The following is a 21,189-nucleotide window of genomic DNA, read 5'->3' on the forward strand; positions in this document are numbered from 1 at the left end:
AGTACAAAAAGGCTAGATACAATGCTGTGACATAAACATTAACTAAGCATGGACATACAGTTTTGTAATGAACCCATAAAGAATTGAATACACCTTTATTTGTAGTTCTTTTTTTCCGAGTGTAGAGAGAGCCGCACGTCCACAAATGTCACGGCGGCAGACAACAAATGATGTAGACGGAATTTGATTAGGTATCACCTTTAAGTCTGTTATATAGTTAACCCTCAATGTTAAACATATCAACATAGTTAAATAAACACGATTCAAAGATAAAGGGTATTGAGTCAGACCAATCTATGTTAGGAATCAACCTACCACGAAAAAAGTACACTCGCAACATTATTAAGTGCTTAAAAAATTATGAACAAACAAAAAAGAACGAGAAGATAAGTGAAATTTGAGACTACAATACACAATAGTTTGTATGTAAATTGATATTGATCCACTCTATATGAGAGCATAAAGTTTGTGCTATAGTCAAATAAGGTGTGTCAAAATGAGTCAAATGGCGTACCAAAATCACTTTCCGTTACGCACTTAGCCAACTATAAGGCACGTAAACTTGACACAGAACACCATTCAATAGAAATTAGAAAGCGTCATAGACTTGATCAAGATGACCCGACCCGACCTAAAATTCCACGGCAGAAATTTCTGGCCCAACCCGACCCAAAACTTTAAATTTTTTGGGCGGGTTTGGGAAACTTAAAACTACGCTTCTTAGTTATAATTTTGGCCCGACCTAAAAATTCTCTAAAAGCCCGATATTCTAAGCCCAAAATACCAGATTTAATCTTGACTCAAGCCGACCCGGCTAGACATAACAGGTAGTTTTTATGACTCGATCCGACCCGCCATTTGATCAGGTAACTCATGTTTTCAATATCGCTTTCTATTGCAAACATGAGTTAGGTGATCGAGCCACTCCTGGAAATAAATGCGCGAAAAATGGTTTAAGTCAAACACAGTTATCAACAAAGATACAAAGGTAAACAAAGATCAATTTCATCAACTCTCCATTTCCAAAAACCAATCTTCCACACCAAAATCAAACAACAACAACAACAAACAATGGGGTGGTTATCCAGATTTGTTGTAGCACTATCATTCTTAGCAATCGGAATCATCTTCTCCCCTGAAACCTTCAAATCAGACGGCCCAGATTCCTCCACTCTCTCCACCGTCCTTAAACTCTCCCACCTCCTTTGCTTCTCCACCGCATGGGGCGCCGCCTTGTGGGCCACCTTCATCGGCGGCATCATCATGTTCAAGTAACTAATTACTCTCTCTCTGTCCCTCTTCAAACATTTTCTGGGTTTTTATTGTTCTTCGTCAATAATTCCGTGTTTTGTTTTGTTGGGTGTTTTTTTAGGAATTTGCCAAGGCATCAATTTGGGAATCTGCAGAGTAAGATGTTCCCGGCGTATTTTACTTTGGTGGGTGTTTGTTGCGCGGTTTCGACGGCGTCGTTTGGGTATTTACATCCTTGGAAATCATCGTCTTCTACTGAGAAGTATCAGTTAGGGTTTCTGGGTTTTGCGTTTCTGTTCAATCTCTCCAATTTGCTGGTCTTCACTCCTATGACCATCAAGGTTATCTTCTTTCTCTTGTTTTTCTCTCTTACAATTGTATAGTTTTGCTGATTCAAATTGCAATTGTTGATTAGAGCTGAATCATATTAGATCATTAGTTGGAATTTAAATGGGGTTGTGTGCACTTTGTGATTTGATACTACACATTTAAGATTAGGTTATTTGTAGTACGAAGAATGGAGTAATAGTTAATCAAATGTGTCTTTGCTCTTGATTTGTTCCTTTGATCATGGTGAGGCTGCCCGAGTGCCCTCATTTCAGAGTGGTTCAGTACATAATCAAATTTTTTGAATGTATTCACTAAGATTTCTCTCTTACAATTATTAATTATATGGTTTTGCTGATTCAAATTGCAACTGTTGATTATAGAGCTGAATCATGTTAGTTGGAATTCAAATGGGGTTGTGTGAAATTCATGATTTGATAATATACATTCAAGATTAGGTTATTTGTAGTACGAAGAACAGAGTAATAGTTAGTCAATACTTCGTATGTCTTTGCTCTTGATTTATTACTTTGATCATGGTGAAGCTGTCCTCAATTCAGAGTGGTTCAGTATATAATTAAAGTTGTTGAATGTATTCACTGAGATATACAACTAAGTTTGTTTCGGAGATAAACCTCGCAACCCTTGTATTGATCATCTGTGTTAGGGGTTTCTTTATCGTTGGTCTAGATTGAAGTGTAGAAGAATTGGTGAAGTCTGGTATGAGAATGCATTTCTTCACTTATTAGCTTATTAGGAGTAACTTTTGATGTCTTATGGTAAAATTAGTAAGCACACGATCTCACTCTAGAGTCTAGACTTGTCCCTAACATTTAGAGGAGGGTAAATTACAGGTTTGTGTTTGGGATTAGGATTAGAAGCTCCAGAGAGGTCTAAAATGGTTGGAGAGTGAATTATAATGAAGGGAAAGGCCTGTTGCTTAGTTTGTGGCCAAAGTCTTCGTATGATTAACTTGTTTGATTTTCTAGCAAGCTAGTGAAGTACTAGCATTTTATGTTACTCCAGCTAAGGGTCTGTAATGATCGAGGATTGAAAAATTGAAGCATCTTCGGTCCCTTTGTTAGCCGGTAATAAATAGTGTAAGTGAGAATAAATCTAAGTGTTATTTGGGAAGAAAAATATCATAATGTCCACGGTGATGAAACCTTATCTGAAACTTGGTGTTTCTCTTCATAAATTTGCATACCCACCCAATATCACTCCCCAAATGGTAATGGATGGTAATGGAAATCTATGAATAAAAGTAGATGATTTTGCTAGGATTACCACGGGAGTGGATAGTGATTTCCCTAACAAATTTACATACAAATTCATTCCCATTGACACCATTTATGACCGGCTACTAACGGGCCGTTTATGTTACTCAAACTAAGGGTCTGTAATGATCAAGGACTGAAAAATTGAGAAGTACATTGCCAATAAACTTGTAGCATCAAACAAATTCATATGCATCTCTTGTAGTGTTTGCTAGAGAACAAGTATAACCAAGTTTTGTTTTTGCACTTGGCGTGGTCTGTGGAGCACTCTAGTTGAGTTGTTTTAGTGGTGTAGGGATATGCGGAAAACATGCGTGATTTTTGCATATCTAAAGTATCTTTAATCATCTATCTTTGGAGCATTAGCAGTGATTACTTAGCAAATCAGTTAATATAATATTTTTCATGCATATCCTGAATCCAGAATTTGTATCTGCGTTTATGTTTATAAATGCTGTACTACTTATTTTGGGCATGATATAATTACCGAAGCATATTATGGACGCCGTAATATAATGCTTAATGGTTTTATTTCCTGACTGGCTTGTGTGCTTGCAAAATTTCTGCCTCAAAGTAAAATTGTGCTAGTCATATACCATATGATCTGAGACATCTAACGAAGTACTATATTAGATGATGCCTATGCCAATTTGAGGCTCTCATCTAACATAAATTCCATCTGGGAAGTTTTGAGGCTCTCATGATCCAATGTTGTCTTGTTCAATGATGAGTTGCTTTTCTTTTACAATAGTCTTACTATTGAATTCTTACGTATGAAATTCAGGATATTAGCCATTTTCTGAGATCTAACTACTATTTGAGTATTTGCACACATGAACACATGCATAATTGCATATATTATGATGTCTACCTTGGTTACTAAAATGGCCATGGGCCGGGTCGGGCTTCGGGATGATGCCACATGTCGGGCCCGCGTCAAGCCCACTCGGCCACTACGTGTCGGACCGGGTCGGAAAGTTCAAAACCAGGTCCAGGACCACGGGCTGTTGTGTCGGCCCGGGCCGTCGTGCCTAAAACTAATTTTTTTACTAAATTTAGCGTGCTTTGCCGTGCCGGGTCGACTCGTACCGTGCCGGGTCGACTCGTACCGTGCCTAGTCGTGCTTTCCCCAAAAATGTGGCCCAAGCCCGACCCACAACTTCGTGCTCGTGTCGGCCCGGCCCCACCCCGCCCACAACCCATCTTTATATGGTTATATCCTGATCTCTTCTACTGCTCCTTCACTTTAGCTTCAGTTGCATATCATTCCATAAAGATTAAACTCGGTCGAGATTGCAGAATTTCGATTTCTTTTATATTCAAGTACACAGTATGTTTTATGACTTTTTGTTTTTGTTTTTGTTTTGAGAGATCTCTTACCCTGTTGCTGGTAACAGATGATGAAGCAAAGACACAAGGTAGAACGAGAGAACAACATCGGGGAAGAAGTGGGGTGGACAAAGAACAAAGAAATCGCAAAGAAAAACCCACAACTTGCAGCGATGAACAAGAAGTTCGGTATGATCCATGGCTTGTCTTCTCTCGCTAACATCTTTTCATTTGGATGCCTCGCCATGCATTCGTGGTATTTAGCCGGTAAACTCAACCTATGATCAGATCATGCCATATTCCCGTTACGCCTGTTAACCAAACTCAGTTGGAACAGGGGAAGATTAAAGTTTACACAGGAGTTGTTTTTGTTGTTAAGCTTTGTACTTGTTCAATAAAGATAGAAATTATTCAAGCTGTTCCAGTGTTTCCAAATTCCAACTATGTAATTAACTAGTAGTAATTCTTATGGTGTTGGATTCTGAAACTGCCATACCTTCTGAAGAATTCATGGTAATTTATACGAAGTATATGCTGAGAACAGTAAATCTATGATTTACCAGTTCTTTGATACTCCCGCTGTCCTCAAAAAGTTTACTTAAATTGATAGAGTCGACTTCAAATTGGGTTGTGTGAATTTTCTTTGACTTGTGTGTTCAAGTAATTTTAGGCAAATTTCAAAATGTCGCTGATCAATTGTTTTAAATCACCTTTTATGATTTATTATGGTGTACTCCTTTCGTCCCAATTTATTCTTATTCCTCTCTTAAACATAACTTTGATTATTCCAAATAAAAATTATGAGAGTTGTAATTAAAATTTAATACTTCGTATTACTCAAATATGATAAATTGGTCAAATCGGGTTGAATTGAGGCCATTCGGGTTCGGTTCAGGGGGTTCGAGTCTCTCTCAGTAATTTCAGGTTGGGTTTGAGTTATTAGTTGGGTCAGGTATTGTCAGCTCTAGTGAATAGATATGATGTCGTGACAGGTTCGAATCTTCCTTCCAATAATTAGTGTTGGCGTATCGGCCTACATCGGGTTGTGCTGGGCTGAAAATTTCAAAATAGGACATCCACGGGCCGTCGTGTCGGGTCGGGCTGTCGTGCTTTAGCCTAATTTTACTAAATTTAGCTTGTTTTGTCGTAGCGGGCCCAGTCGTGTCGTGCTTTTCCCAAAAAAATAGCAGACCCGACCCACTACTTCGTGTTCGTGCCGAGCTATGCTTTATTCCCGCCTGTGCCGGGCCGGGCCGGGCCTAACCATCTTTACGCGTGGTTGGGATTGTTATGCGCTAGAAATTGGATTGTTAAACGGTTTTAGATTTTATTTTTAATGATTTTATGTTAACCCAGAAAATTATAAATACCCCCAAAGTGTTGCCTTATAAATACCCACAATTATAAATTTTGCGCTCTCGCTCATTCACATCCCTCGGCATTCTCACTCCCTCAACCTCACCGAGTCACCGGAGAACCGCGCCTTACCGCCCTTATCGTCGGAATAATATCCGACCGGAACTTCTCAGCCACCAATTACCAGGTACGAACAACTCCTTTCTCTCTCCTCTTTTTGCAAGTTCTTGATTATTCCAAAATTGCTGAAAAAGTATATGTATTACTTTAAGAAATTAGGGCACCTGATGATGTATTCGAAGTGCTTAATTAATTTCATCTGATTGTTATCTTCCATGTACACCTTAATTTGGGGGTTTGTTGAATAATTCAAGATTTATACTAACGCTTAGGGTTTCTGATTATCGGTTATAAGGGAAGGAATTGTACTGTATTGTAACATGGGTTTGGAATACCAGGTAGTGATATAGAATCATAATGTCAATTTTAGTGGAGTATAGATTTAAGAATATCCTCTGATTTGGGGATTTTAGTATGAACTTGTGTGGCATTGGATTGAAAACGTAGACGAACCCTTTTAGGATTTGGTATTCTGTGTTGCCTTGAATTGTGTCATGATGATGAACTTATGGTTATGCTAATGGTTAAATCCAAGCTTACGGTGATGCTTAAAAAATTCAACTATCAAGGGAAGGAATTTTGACAGGGGTTTGCAATGCCAAATTGTGGCGTACCAGTTAATTTTGGTGGATTTATGATTTATTAATGTTTTCTAATTTGTAAATTTCAATATTAAGTAGTGTCTTAGGTGAGTAATTCTTGAACCCGAATGAATCTTTTATTCGATTTTCATGTAATATGACCTTATCTGTATTCATTAAAGAGTCTATTATGCTAATTGCTAAGATATGTCTAAATTTAACTAGAACAATTTAGTTCAATTTTCCGATCTAGAGAACATATTTTTAGAGTGGTTTGAGTTAAGGTTTTCTAGCTCAATGACTATGAACTCTGTAAGTTTTATGATTATAATTGGGTACTTAGTATCGCCATTTACATTTTTGAACCTTTGGAAATCAGTTTATAGAATCTATAAGGATGATGCAAAGATTTCTAATTTGGATTTATGGGTAGGTGGAGACTTTTCCTACCTTTACTAACTAGCTTAACCTTCTTTTGTCAAAGAATGAAAAATAGAGGTTTTCATCCGAAATTTCTTTGATAATGAAGTTCATGGATCTTATTAATGTTGGACTATCACTTCCTATGTTGCTCAGACTCTTATTGGGGTGTCGTGTCCGACAAGGGATCCAAGGATCTGACACTCTAAATGTTATAAATTTCATAGACGGCCACTCTATATTTCGGTGTCATGTCGTGTCGAAGTGTCGGAGGATCGGACACTGACACCTTCTATCAACCAAAGTGTCTAAGTAACATAGATCACTTCAATGATTTGCATGATTATGTCTTTAGAAGAATTAGAATGCGTTAAATCCTGAACTTTTCCCCTAACAACCCATGAACCCACCATCAAATTTGCGGTTTTATGGGATTTAATGTTAGCTAGCGTTGGGTGAGTTTGGGTTTTGAATCTTGTTGGGTAAGGTTCACCCTCAATTCATATGCAAAGTAAACCCTTCAAGTTCGTACTGTAAAATTGTAAGTTTATACTTGCGTTATTTGAACAGGTTTATACAATTATTAGTTTAAAGTTGATAAGTTGTCTTTTTTGATGTTTTAAAGAGGAGATGGATTGGAATACAAGTGAACTAGTGAAGTAACTCATACTTATCCTGATAATTAGTTTATATGCATAAAATCTCACCATTGAATTTCATGTTGTTTTCAATCGAGTAATAGGGTTTCAGGCCAGCTTGTTTTGGGTATTCTGAATGTCAGGTCAGTTATGTTATCAGCATAATTGGACACTGAGTTAGATTTGATTGGATAGGATCAGTCTTGGGTAATCTCAATATGTGTCATTGAGTGTTGAATGGATTGAGTTATAGGGTTGATGTGTAGATCGGGTGAATTGTGCTACACCCTCTGAAAGTACATTATATCCACGTTGTCTAGAGAAAAAACGGAAACTAGCCCTGTAGTATTTGGAGAAAGGAGATCCCCTGGGAATAAAAATATGAATTGCACTTCGTTAAAACACCATTAAAAATATGAGGTATCCTAGGCTTATAACCGAAATATGTTAATATGAACACAAAGGCCATATCTTTGACTTTGGTGACTCATAGGGGTGTTCTGGGAGTTTCCTTAATATTTAACTAGGAGGCAATGTTTGGGTTTTGTGATATGCTACGGAACTACTATATGCATAACTTTATTATGAATTTGGACTTACTCGATTACTATTTGCATATCCTGGGTTTCAACTTGGCCTTGCACAGGAGCCTTGTTTTTAATGTAAATGACATACAGAGGGACAAAATCAGAATTTCTGAACAACAAATAGGGGGGAATTTCGGAAGAGAAAAGGGTGAGATGTGTGGTTTAACACTTCTCTTTATATGCTGTTTTTCTTAAGTAGGAGAAAGAGAGAAATTTGGACATTTGAAGCTTGATTCTCAACAAGCAGAGGGTATACACCTATTAGAGAGGGAACATGAGTGGAGTAGGTGCAGGAGGTTCCTCCAAACAGAAAATTGAAACCTCAAAGGCATCTGATTCTTCCTTCAAGCGTAAACGAGGTGTTTTCCAGAAAGACTGTGAGTACCTGCACCTTTTATCCCCCTTGTGTCTTTGAAAATAATTTGTTTCTAAATTGAAGTTCTTGTTGCAGTGCAGCACATGATGTATGGTTATGGAGACGATATAAATGTGAGTTCCTTTCCCCCTTTCAATTTTTACTTGCTTCCTGATTTTTCAGCGATTATGGTTTTTCTGTTGATTTCTTTCTTTTAGGAAGTTCTTTTGTTGGTTTGTTGGTGGGCTGGTGGCTTTGTGAGAATTTGACCTTTTGTGAATTGGGTTTGGATTTTCTTTAAAATTTTTGGTTTTGCGCAATGGTTATTGTTAGTGCTTTTTGAACAAGAACCAAGCTAGCGGTTACAGTTCAAAAAAAACATTCTTTCAAGGCCTGTTCCTATCAAATTCTTGTTTTAGAGAAGTGATTTTGTTGGTGGGTTGCTAAAGTTTGGTGAATTGGGTTTGATTTTTCTTAGAAAGACTTTGATTTTGCTGCAATGGTTATCATCAGATTAATGTTAGTGATGGTTTGTTGTGAACAAGAACAAAGTTAGTGCCTTCAATTCTATTTGATATTTTTTATAACTTCTAGTTGAACTGATGCTTCTGTTACGGTCTATCTTGGCAGCAAAAGGGTTTCTTTTTAATTGTTTCCCACTTACCCTGCTTCAACAAGAGTGTATTTGTTTTCGGGATGGGTGGAGAGTAGTTAGTTTTATCTATGTAAATCTAAGAGGAAAGGTTGGGTTTTTATCTTTCGTTGATCATGCATATGCCTTCCAAACAAAATGGTTGGTTATATACTTACAGAGTTACAGATAAGCCTATCCATGCTTTGCAGTTTTCATATTGAATTTTTGTTTTCTTGGTTGATGTGTAGGGTTTTGCCTGTGTGGACATTCCTCAATTAGAATGAAATCTCAAATACATATTGGAGAAGACAAATGAGTGACACATTGCTGTTTTTCAGAAATTTTATTTTCTAACCTACTAGGCTCTTAGCTTTAGGCGGGAAGGTTTTCCTTCTGTCTATCCTTGGTGTCGGTAACAAATATGCATAATGGAATCACTGACTTCCTTGATTTCAATGATTTTTTTCATGGTTCAGGCCTTGGGAAAAGCGGGGTAGGGGTCATTTTGGTACTTTAAACTTTAAAACTCTAATTAGTGCCAACTGCTATATTATTAGACCTGACATTGCTTATATCTGGTATTTAAAGTAGATAGAGTGCATTATTTCTATTTGGTGTCTTCTCTTTTATCACTCCTTTCTCCTATGTCACTTAATTTACATTGGTTGTTGTGTATCCAGCCACTCCCGGAGTCTGTGGCCCTTATGGAAGACATTGTTGTGGAATATGTTACTGATTTGGTATGTAAGTCCTGATTCTGCATTGGAAGTTCAGTAAAACTCTCCATGTTCTGATGTTCTCACCAACTGTACACTCAGGTTCATAAGGCCCAAGATGTGGGTTCAAAGAGGGGGAGGCTGTTGACAGAAGATTTTTTGTTCATCATCCGCAAGGTAAACTGACTTTTTTACTATTATTTTTTTCTTTTGTCTATTTTCCATTGTGTAGCTTATGGATTAACTCATGACTGTGAGTCCGTGATACATGTCGTTTAAAAATTCTGGGGTGATTTCATTGGAACTTCATGAAGGTTATTGATCATGGATAATAATCCCTCTGTTTCTTAGTACTTGTTACCACTGGGAAGTAAATAATAAACCAATATCAATACGAGGTATGTGGTTTGCTGATAATACTTTCTATATTCACCCAATTTGGTTTGTTTTAAGGGGCAAGAAAGTGTTTAGTGGTTTGTAACATTACATGTCTTTTAATATTTTAGATAGAAGTAACAGATTTGCTGGTTATTTCGTCATACTTTTGGTTTCTTGATTGCTGAAACAGTTGTTGGTTATCTTGCTTAGCTCCATGTTTTTTAAGGTCCGTGGTGTTCAATTTTAGGAAGTTACTTGCACCTGTTTTCTCTTCTAATATGTCTGAATGTTCAATCACATTAAGATCTAATAGTCCTGTTAAAGAAGCTCAATTCTGATGCTAGGGCAGTCTTGCTCCTTTGAGGTAGCCAGTGAGGCCCGAGTCCTCTTGGGCCTCTAAGCCACTGGACTTGGACTGACCTGTGACGGTTGGTTCAGTGGTACATGCATGCAGACAGTTAAGGTTAAGGACAGGAAATGAATTACGGACTACAATCTATGTTGTCGTATGTAATATGGCCTCTATATATCTATCTAAAATAAAACCCGTACAAGTAGGTGGGGTTACATGAAAAATTTGTAGGTCTGTCAAAAAGTAACCCGATCCAACCGATTTCTGACAAAAACCGGAGTGACCCGAAAAAAAATTCACATTCAATCCGCATAAGCACAATGACCCCACACAACTACATTATCCGATTATACCCGAACCGATTATAACCGACCCGTAACCGACCGATGAGGCGATGACCCCGATTTGAAAGTCTTACAAATTTGTAAGGATTGACCCGTGAACCAGCCCATTCTGCCATGGCCCAACTACCACCTCTAATTGCATCCAGCATGAACCCTAACCTTTTACTTAACCTGCCTTGCCCAAATGTTGCATCTTGCATTGACCTTGTGTCAATTTGTCATTCTAGTGTGATTCTGGCAATGCTTATATACGATCTTAACATTGAACAATTTGAACCACTAGGTTTGGACCTCATTGGTGAAACATGCTATTATGCGTAATATAAACCTAACTTTTTTATCTATTTATTTATTGAAATTCAGGACTTGCCAAAACTGAATCGTGCCACAGAACTACTTGCTATGAACGAGGAGCTCAAACAAGCTAGGAAGGCTTTTGATGTAGACGAAGAAAAGCTGGTCAGTGGCGACTGATGCACATTGCTTCCTGTTATGGAGTTGAAAACTTACAAATTGAAGCACCATACAAAAATCTGAATGATCAAGCTTTATTACAAGTTACCTTTAGAACTCAGTCAGTTTTCACTCCTTTTTGTTGATTTTAAAGGAACTGAGAGGATGGCAAATTGGCAAATACTGTGTTAATATGCTTTGATTTAGGCATGGTATTGAATTAATCATTGAGCATTTGATGTAACTTTTTAGAATTGGGTGTGTGTTCGTGTGTTGCTTCCTTGACATCGTACAACACGTACAAATGGTACAATCGAGTCGAGTATATGCTAAATTGTAAATCGTCAAATCTTGATTGTAGCTAAGCTATACATACTATTGTTCAGTTTTAAGGAAGATAGAAAAGTTCATTTGGGCTATTGGTAGTTCCTTTGAGAATAGTGGGCTAAATGCAAACTTTGGTTTGTGGAGAAGCAAGCTATAACCAATGTTAGAAGTTGAAAATGTTTGCAACAACTTCAAAGTTTTTTAGTCTTTTGGAGTTTAGTTTATCATGTTTCAGAGTTTGAAACGGCTACCCATCTCCATTGCATTTTCTTGTGACCCGTAACTAATTTGGTCCTCGCCTGAAAATATATCCATCATTTCTCATTCCCTCGTATTCAGTGGCGGATGTTAGTTGTGCTTAGGGTGGGCCCAATTCCTAGACTGAAACTTTTGTAGTGTATTTTTAGTTAAGCGTACCCCTAAAATTTGTGTATAATTGTATAAATTACATACTACTACATATTGCTTAATTTTTCTACTGATCTCCCTCGTAAAACGGTTTAAGATCCGTCACTGTGCATATTGCCCGCAATGCTTAAGGAGTCGAATAATATATGGTCCATATTAACCTACATGGCTATATGGATGAAAATTGGATCCAAATAACATGAGAAAATCATGTGAAATAGGAAAAGGGATAAGAGACACATCGTTGCTGCATCAACTTCTTTTGTTGGATAGTAGGGCATTTGATTTGTGAGTCAAAGTTTATCTTTGTATTTTAACTCTTTAGCTTGAACCCCAGCTAAGCTTTTTGGGGTACAATTTTGGATTTGGATGTTCTAATGGGACAAACAACATGTCTCTAACTAGTGTCAAGAGCTTGGAGTTGGCTTTGAATTATTCATAGTCATAGGCTCATAGCTCGTACATTACAAAAAGTACCCGTTACGTGGAAAGTCCCTGTTACGGGACATCAATATGTGTTCTAGGTGCACGTAAGAGTAATATCTTTAATGATCTTTAGATCCTGGTTGAAAATGATAAGAGATTAAATGATGTAATGAGGCAACTAATATCAAGTAGACAATCATTAGCCCGATCCGTTGGTCTGGCCCGACTCGGCCCGAAAACAACGGGTTTTGGCAGAAAATTTAGGCCCGAATGTTTAATATTTTGGTGGGTTTTGGATAACACAAAATTACAATTTTAGTTATAAATTTGGCTCGACCCGACCTAGCGGCAGAATTTTTAAGTTGTGGCCCAACCCTTAATTTGATTAGCTCTAATATCAAGCTTCATAATTAAACCTTATTATTCGATCTTCAGAATGTAATTAAAATCCACGTAGTAAATTAGAGAGGTTTGAAATTATATGGTCTTAGTATGACGATTGTCTACAAAGTGACAAAACTTGTATACGTGCTACATATGTGACTAGTCTGATTATAACACGTAAAACTATTCTCTTTTTTCATTGATCAGACCAAAGACACCTAAATCATCACGAAATAGCTAATTAAAAACAAACTCTCACAAGGAAAGATCAAAATTTGTCAAATGTATAACATGTTTGACCAAACATGATAAGTATTTAAGAATGTTCTTCTTCCAAAATGCACCTGAAATTATGAGCAAGTTGGAAATACAGAACACCCAGAATTGTGAAGCATGCCACGCTGTAATGTTTTATGGATAAGGTTAATAGAAATACATGTAAATAAACAGCCCAAAATACAGTTTGAAAAACACAACTGTTTTTTGTCTCTCACCACACAAATTCTTATTTACATGGGGTGTACGATAAATATCGTACACCGAAGTTAAAGTTGACGTAAAATGGTTAAAAGTCACCCTTATATAGGTAAAAGTTATCTACTTTTTAGTAATAAAAAATTTCATTTTAATAAAAAAATATTTCTTCAAAATCATAATAATGTATAAAATTAATCATTTAACACTTTAAAATGTTTATCTATTAACTTTTTTTTAATAATATAAAAGTTAGAAAAAACTGAGTAAAAGTTAGAGAAAACTGGATTAAAGTTATGTTGGTGCACAATAAATTTATTGTACAACTTGTGCACGCAAGACCTTTTGCTCTCACCAAATTAAAACCTTAGTTTTGGTCTCAGATTCTCTGAATTCGAGAAGTTGTCTTGTTGTCCATCCTCCTTTTTCTGACGTGGAATTCTTGTTATTATTATTTTAATTAATCTCAATCTGACTCATGAATATTCATTCATTATCTTTAGTTTCACATCAAAGAATATTTCATGGCCACAACAATTTTCTACTCCTATTTATTTATTTATTTATTTATTTATTTATTTATTTTATTGTTGTGTACAAATTATTATAAAAATTGCATGACGGTTCATATATTCTCAGTTTTCAACTAGCGTAGTATACTGTTAAGCACGATTTGACAATTAACTACAAGTAAGTAACTAGCAATCTGATGGGAAAACGTGCTAGTTTCCTATTAAACCGTCTCTGTTCAGTATAGTATCAGCATGCCGGCTAGGTTGGAGATGGATCTTGTGACATGTTTGAGCATTTGCAATTTATAATTGACAGCAGGTTTTTTATAAGAATTTATATTAACTACTTTATTTTTTATTTAAAAAAAATGATGGATGGATAATTTGGATGGAAGGAATAAGATGTAAAAGTGATATGAAAGAGAAAATTAGCCATTAAAAGGAATTCAAGTAGCATAAGAACACACAATTGCTTGTTTCACTTAACTACTATTTGAAGAACTTGATTGCATGAAGCTCCAAATAACTGAATAAGGTGTAAATTTAGCAAATAAGACAAATTAAAAATCAATGTAGCTTGCAAAAATATCAAACCCAAAGATGGACAATTCTATTATTATTATTATTATTGGTGTAGAGGTCACTTTCATTATTAAATCATAAACAAGGTGAAAACAATTTTGAATATACGTTAATGGGACCTAAACCTAATTGACAATAGTTTATCACGACAACTCTAAATATTTGAAAAAGGTGTTTTTTCACATTGAGAAATAAAAATGTATTGTGTTACCTAAATATCTACGGAGCATATAATTAAGAAAGTTCTTTAAAATTAATATTGTTCCACGTGTATTGAATATATGAGTTTGACTATGCATTCTCCCCGTTCGTACCCAAGCAAATCAATCGATTAAGGTTGTAAAATAAAGATAACTAAATTGAGGATAACATACAAGTACATGATAATTTGATTCAAACTTAATATTTGATAATAGGGATATTATCCCTATAATTTAAAATTGAAACTTTTTTCGAAGCCTAAATAATCGAAATTATCTCTTCAGGTACATATACAGGAAAACAACATTTCCCGTTTTTCATTTCGTAATAATAGGATTTGGTACGTGCATTAGAAAATTAAAAAGACGTTATATGTCAACGTATAAAATAGTTATAAGTTAAATAAAAACTTTTTGTTAGAACAAAAATCCTTCAAATAAAATCTCAATGAAGATTCATGATTAAAATGGAAAGCGTGATAATTGAAAGAATTAATTCATGATTGTGATCTTACTACAAGGACAGTTCATCCAAGACTAGCCATTCAAATTCAATATAATTTCCAAAATATCTGCACAATTTGAGTCCTACATTAATAAAAACCACAACATAAATAAATTCGTATTTTTGTATAAATACGGTGTATCATACAGTAATTTCAAATTCGTGTACGGAGTATATGAATATGACATCTAACTTGTACAATGTATTTAGCTACAATTACCATATGTTTACAATAAAGAGAAGAAAATAAAATAAACTACAAATAATGTCTCTTTTTTTTTACTGACATTTTAATTTCTTTTTCTAAGGACAAATAATTGCCTACTGCTCTTCACGTATGAAAAATTATGCAGAGCTTCTAAATCTCAAATGAATAAAGAATAATCCCAACAAATTTGGGAAGCCATTTTCTGTACATTTTTTTTCATCTGCATCATCCCAAACCAATAATTAATCACACACGTAATCGTGATTAACTGTAATTAATCACGCTGTAAGCGCCAATTAGCAGCATTCTAGCAGGAAACAAGAGCACAACAAGCAAATGCATATGCTGTGATGCAACAAGCCTACTAAAACGTTTCAAAGACTCCTTCCCGGTCTTGACCAACCCGGCAAACTTGATTTTCGCCTGGCCCACGTTCACCGGGCCCAATGTGGACCCCACAACGATGCTTCTAGCGGCGACACGTGGCATCACGAGAGGCCACCAGACCTTACGGCGCCTCTCCCTCTCGGCCCTCCTTACGCGGCTGAGTTCTTGGCGGATCACTCCCCTCACGCACTTGAGGTAGGAGTTCATGTCGTGGTCTCGTTGGATGGTCCCGCCGTTTCCGTAGGCGGCGCGGTCACTTAAGATCTCGAGCGGGTGGGGTATGTTTAAGAACGCGCTCTTCGCAGCTCGGAGTTTCTTTTCTCCCTCACCGACGTCGCCACCGACCTTGTAGGTTAGGAGGTATAGACCGCTTCCGGAAGGTAGTAGGTCGTGTTGTGGAGAGAACTTTTCGTCCGGCTGTAAAACCAACATCTCTCCCATAGGTGCATAGAGTAGCTTCTGCAATGGAAAATGGTCATATATGTCAACAAGGATACATCTAAATGCTGAAGTATACTCTTCTATGTAAGATGGTTGTATGTCTGATCGGGCTTCGGACCACACCCATGGGCCGTGGGCCTAAACGGGGCCGCCCAAATCAAGTCCAATCTGCATCGTGTCGGGATGAAAAGTTCAAAACAAGGCCCGGATCATCATGCCTAAGCTTAATTTTACTAAATTTAGTGTGCTTTGTCGTGCGGGTGTGGCTCAGGCCCGGCCTAGGGCCCACGACTTTGTGCTCGTGCTGGGCAATGCTTTTTTAAAAATTTTAAAAACATTACTCATAAGAAGGTTTTATGACAAACCCTGTATAACCCATTACAACATATCCAATTACTTTCAGATGGTGAAATTACCTGGTTATTCAGGCAAGGAAGGTTCCGGAAGCTTCCATTGACGGCCTTGAGTAACTGTGCAGCAGCCCTAGGGTAATTACAAGAGAAAGCTCGGGGTACAATATCACGGTGCATCACAATAGCCTGAATATGATTCTTAGGCAACCCGAGCTTGCGCAGCAGCTTATCCCCTCCACACATTACACCAGGAGACCCGAAAGTGATGACAGGAAGAAGCGAGGCATACGGGACCTCACCTCGAATGAGCAGCATGAGGTTAATAAGCAACGATAAGCTTCCACCAAGCGAATGTCCCGTGAACCGGAATTTGGCACGGGTACCGTGAGTTTTCATAAAGGCGAGAACCTCGGGTAACATTTGTTGATACATGCCCTTTGCAGCTTCGTATATGCCTCTATGCACCAGCACGTCTAGACCCTGTGTGAAGGAAAAGGGCATGATACTTTATAACGGATTCTTTTGCAAGGGTAGATTTATCATATAAATAGTACAAGTTTTACCAAATACATCAAGCTATCAAATGAAAATAGATAACGTATGGAAAACAAGAATAGGGGAAAAAGAACAATTACCTCAAATTGAACGGGTTCAAAGAGTAGATTGGCCTGCCAAGAAGCTAGAGTCTCAGATCCCTGCACAAAAATTGTTTTAAAGCAATCATTAGATAGGCAGTCGATTAAGGCTCTGTTCTGTTCACCTTAGTTCCACTTATTTCAAGTTCAGATAAATCCAGATAAGACAAGTTCATGAAATAAGGGTTGACCGGTTGACCAAGTACAATTTATAACTAAAAGAAGTTTTGATAATATCCAACAATTTCAGTTAAGTTCAGAAAAAATAAGTGAAAATCACCCTGAATCATGTGATGCATGAACGGGCTCAGTAAGATACAGTCGAATGTGTGATTTTTTCTAGGTTTTGTTTATTACTAATTTGAATAGTATTGAAACTGACTCCAAAAAAAGTGAATACCTGAATGACGAAAAATCTAGTAGCACTCTTATCATCATCACAAATGTACCACTCACACGGTGCAGATCTTATTGAATTCAGATCATCAGCAACAGCCTGTTTCACTTCCTCCTTTGCAGCAACAACAGCGGTTACTGAATCTGTGGTTGCCATTAAAGAAGCCATCTCTGAATCTGTGTGGTGATCCGCATTGTCTTTCGAGGATCGAGGGGAAAGGAAATTTCTAGTCCGAGAATGCAAAAAAGAAGCTGCAGAAGCAGCAACTTGAAAAGCAGCCAATTCTCTAACTCGAGATTCTTCGTTCTTATTTAGATCATCACTTTGTGCCGACTCTACTTGAATGTTGTTTTCTTTGCTTTTAAATTCACCAGATTGTTGTTGTTCGGGTTCAGAATTAGCTAACTGTTCTTTCTTTTCAGCCTCAGCTAACAATTCCCTCTTTTCGATTGAAGAGGTTACATAACGAAGACCATATCGTTTTAGAAGATTTCTCGGCTACATTCAGAACGGATTCAAGTCAATTTCCAATATAAACAATAAATAGAAAATGGTAGTTTCTAGAAGCTACATAATTCATAAAACATTGCTCCATAATTCATGCACACAAGGCTACAAGTCATCATGAATTAAAATATTCTTAAGCCTTGGATTTATATTTTTTGTATTTGTTTTGAAACCAACTTTGTTTATTCAAACATCTGGGGAAAAAAATACTACTTGCTTACAGGCTTTTGGAATTTATTTCACAAAGTATTGTCATTTAAACAATACTTGGAAAAACCATAAAAAAAATTCTCGTTTAAACAACCCAATCAATAAGGAATAATACTTAATATTACTCGCGCCAAATTCAGGACTTTGCTAGACAATTTACAACACTTATAGCACTTCCCAATTTAACTCATCATCAATCAATCTTTCTCTCAATGCATAACCCGCACTACATGCTTTAAATGCGATTCAACAATATATAAACCTCATCGATCTTGAAACCAACTTATTGATCAATTATATTCCAATCACATAAATCATACTAAATACCATTATTTGAGGAAAATAAATCCACACTTTTTCTTGGACCACACCACCAAACTCTTTGAAGCTCGAGAGTATGCTAAATTAGCTGACCTCAAAGTTCAAACTACTTCCAAAGTTCAAGTTAATGTCAAATAATTGAAATTGTTCATAACTTGATTCTCATTCCTAAAAAGTAACTTCTAGTTGCATACAAATAGTAGTACTACGTACGATTGAATCACGGCGTATTTGTTAAAGTGTCGAACACAGTTCGAATTACTGATTTGCCCTTGACTTTTTTCCTAATTTACCAGACAAACCTAACAAATTGCAAGCAGTTGCAACTTGCAATCTACCAGATATTCCAGTTTCCTTTTCCTAACTTTTCAAACAGACATAACAAATTGCAAACAGCTGCAACTTGCAATTAGCCAAGTATTACAGATCAGAACAGCTTTTAGCTAAAACTTCCATCATAAAAAACAGCTCAACAAACATCTAATACAATATAAAAGCTTAGATTAATAACTTAAACAGCTGAATTAGCAAAAAGCTCAATAAAATAGTACTACTAGATAATTCAACCTGAATTTGCATAAAGTCTAAATCCTCTTTTTCAGTTTCAATCAAAAAATATCGGAAGACTTTACCAACTAAGCTAACTGACATCTAATGTTCAATCACATAATAATTGTGTATAAAACAATAATGTACTACCATTACCATTCAAAAAAATCACCAAAAATACCTAAAATGATCATACTAATAACTAAATAATTAATTAATTTAATCAAATTCACATGAAAAAAAGAATTAAAGATCATACCTTGATGCTAGGTATACAATAGGCCAAGCTCCCCAAATAAGACATTTGAGCATATAATTTAGCTTCACCTAAAGAAACCTTCTTTAACATCTTAGAAAATGAATTTCTATCAAATTCTACACTTTTTTCATCATCATCATTATCACATACTTCACACCCATCATCTTCCCCACATGAAGAAGATGAACAAGAAGTGGAATTCCCATTCTGCCCTTGCCCCTCATTTTCTCTCTCCTCCACCTCACCACCCTTCCCTTGCTGTTGCTTCTCTGGGGAAGAAGACCAAAGAGACCTAACATGGAGGATCTTCAAAACCCAATTCTCATTTTGCCCATTTTGCCCCTCTGGTTCACTGGGCCCCACACTGGTACTAATATCGTCTTCCTCCATCAAAACGGCGTCGTCCAAGGCTACACCTTTGGAATTGGACCTCTGCTTTCTATCTCCCCCGAAAAACAGAGATCTAAATGGGTAATTAAAAGCTGATAACTTTGTCAACGAAGAAGATGAAGATGATGAACACGACGCCGTTCTATCAACTGAGATTGCATTAGTCGCCGGCGCCGGCGACCTTCCGACAGAAGAGAGAGATGGGCTGGGCCGGAATAAATCAAGCCCATTATTCCCTGTGATTGTTGAGCCCAAACCATGTAGCCCAGATCTCACACAAAGACTATCCATTACTACTCGTATTTTTTTCCTGGACTTTTCTGAACTTTTCTGGGTTTTTTCTGGGTTGGTTTTTTCAGTTTTTTCTGAGATTTTCTGGGGTTTTAAATTAGTGATTGTTTCTGTTGAGAAATACAAGTATTATGAATAAATAAATAGCTCAACTTTTTTGATTTGTTGATTAATTTATAGGAAGAAGATGAAGAAAGAGGAGAATTGGGGGAAACGCGAAAAAGGCAGGTGGCTGAATTTGCTGCAAATACGTGTATTTCAATCTTTGTGTGTGTGTTTGTTTGTGAAACGATGAGAGAGAAAGAGGAGGAGAAGAAGAAGTTATTGTGTTAATGTGGGTTACCAAACTAAATACAAACCCTCGCCTATCTAATTGGAAAGTTTCGAAATTTTGGGAAATGCCGTTTTGTGCAATTTTTATTTATTTATTTAGTTATTTATTTATAAAAATTGGTAAATTGAAACAAAATTGGCAAAAAAGAGTCCAAGTTCAACAAAAAGGTATGTTTGTGATATTTTTTTGTTGGGTTATGCATTTGTAACATGATTCGTGTATTTGTGAAATTCTTCATAATAATAGTTTATCCATATTTGATATTTCAAAATTGTTTTTTTATATCAAATTATAATGTTTATATACAATATGATATTTTGTGATATGTACGACATTGCCACGTCGGTGTCAAAATATTGTCAAGTGCATGTTATAAATAAGCTTAATATTAATTCTATTTATACCCGTCACGTTTAATTCTTAAACATTTAACATTATTTTTTTTTCTTTTAGGAGGTATGTACGGCGTGTCGACGTTGCCACGTTAGTGTCAAAATATTGTCAAGTGTATGTTATAAATAAGCTTAATATTAATTCTACGTTTAAAACATTATTCATGCTATCACTGCATCATCAAAGAAGAGATTGAACACATATAAGCCCAACAAGGTTTTATCCTAAAACAAATGTCGTTTTTCATTGAGAGAAAATTAGTCTCAACTCACAAGTGTGAGAGATAGGTGTTAAGAGTACTCCATATGTGAGTGTTGACTTGAGACTAATTGTCTCACATGGAAGAAATAAAAGGAGATTAACTAACCTATAAAACTGATTGGTATCTGATGGACTATTTCACCTAATATCAATAACTATGACAGACCTTAACAAAGTTGTATGTAATCAGATCACCTATATCGTGAGAACTATGAGAAGAATATATACTTCGTAGGTGATAAGGAAATTGACTAGCGTATAAAATTAGAGTGTTACTATCAACAAAATACTGAGACTTATGAATTTTTTAAACATTT

At 36.4% G+C, this 21,189-nt stretch overlaps 3 protein-coding genes across 4 annotated transcripts; 2 read left to right on the forward strand and 1 right to left on the reverse strand.

Moving 5' to 3' along the window:
* The first annotated feature begins 926 nt into the window (after positions 1-926).
* On the forward strand, positions 927-4,757 carry LOC110777257 (uncharacterized). Its single transcript, XM_021981865.2, has 3 exons — positions 927-1,271; positions 1,373-1,592; positions 4,253-4,757. The coding sequence occupies exons 1-3, from the start codon at positions 1,072-1,074 to the stop codon at positions 4,466-4,468; spliced, it is 636 nt and encodes a 211-aa protein (XP_021837557.1). The 5' UTR covers positions 927-1,071; the 3' UTR covers positions 4,469-4,757.
* An 811-nt stretch (positions 4,758-5,568) lies between these two features.
* LOC110777267 (transcription initiation factor TFIID subunit 13) lies at positions 5,569-11,510 on the forward strand. 2 transcript variants are annotated; one of them, XM_021981873.2, is made up of 6 exons: positions 5,569-5,727; positions 8,086-8,263; positions 8,338-8,375; positions 9,556-9,615; positions 9,694-9,768; positions 11,029-11,510. In XM_021981873.2, exons 2-6 carry the CDS (start codon positions 8,161-8,163, stop codon positions 11,137-11,139), a joined length of 387 nt encoding a protein of 128 aa, XP_021837565.1. In that variant the 5' UTR covers positions 5,569-5,727; positions 8,086-8,160; the 3' UTR covers positions 11,140-11,510. The 2 variants fall into 2 exon arrangements, with proteins under 2 accessions (XP_021837565.1, XP_021837570.1); XM_021981878.2 differs by having other exon boundaries at positions 5,572-5,727; positions 8,083-8,263.
* A 3,532-nt stretch (positions 11,511-15,042) lies between these two features.
* On the reverse strand, positions 15,043-20,250 carry LOC110777276 (phospholipase A1 PLIP2, chloroplastic). Its single transcript, XM_021981885.2, has 5 exons — positions 19,204-20,250; positions 17,361-17,855; positions 16,961-17,020; positions 16,389-16,805; positions 15,043-15,990 (listed from the first exon to the last, which is right to left on the reverse strand). Exons 1-5 carry the CDS (start codon positions 19,882-19,884, stop codon positions 15,409-15,411), a joined length of 2,235 nt encoding a protein of 744 aa, XP_021837577.2. The 5' UTR covers positions 19,885-20,250; the 3' UTR covers positions 15,043-15,408.
* Between the last annotated feature and the right edge of the window lie 939 nt (positions 20,251-21,189).

This window comes from Spinacia oleracea, chromosome 5 (assembly GCF_020520425.1).
Source record: "Spinacia oleracea cultivar Varoflay chromosome 5, BTI_SOV_V1, whole genome shotgun sequence".
NCBI classification, from domain to species: Eukaryota; Viridiplantae; Streptophyta; class Magnoliopsida; order Caryophyllales; family Amaranthaceae; genus Spinacia; species Spinacia oleracea.

Coding starts and splice junctions, on each gene's coding strand:
- LOC110777257 (XM_021981865.2), top strand. CDS start 1,072: ATGGGGTGGTTATCCAGATTTGTTGTAGCACTATCATTCTTAGCAATC. Junction 1,272..1,372: donor GGCGGCATCATCATGTTCAA/GTAACTAATTAC, acceptor GTGTTTTTTTAG/GAATTTGCCAAGGCATCAAT. Junction 1,593..4,252: donor TCACTCCTATGACCATCAAG/GTTATCTTCTTT, acceptor TGCTGGTAACAG/ATGATGAAGCAAAGACACAA.
- LOC110777276 (XM_021981885.2), bottom strand. CDS start 19,884: ATGGATAGTCTTTGTGTGAGATCTGGGCTACATGGTTTGGGCTCAACA. Junction 17,021..17,360: donor CTAGATTTTTCGTCATTCAG/GTATTCACTTTT, acceptor ATTTTTGTGCAG/GGATCTGAGACTCTAGCTTC. Junction 16,806..16,960: donor TTGAACCCGTTCAATTTGAG/GTAATTGTTCTT, acceptor TCCTTCACACAG/GGTCTAGACGTGCTGGTGCA.
- LOC110777267 (XM_021981873.2), top strand. CDS start 8,161: ATGAGTGGAGTAGGTGCAGGAGGTTCCTCCAAACAGAAAATTGAAACC. Junction 8,264..8,337: donor AGGTGTTTTCCAGAAAGACT/GTGAGTACCTGC, acceptor TTCTTGTTGCAG/TGCAGCACATGATGTATGGT. Junction 9,769..11,028: donor TTTTGTTCATCATCCGCAAG/GTAAACTGACTT, acceptor ATTGAAATTCAG/GACTTGCCAAAACTGAATCG.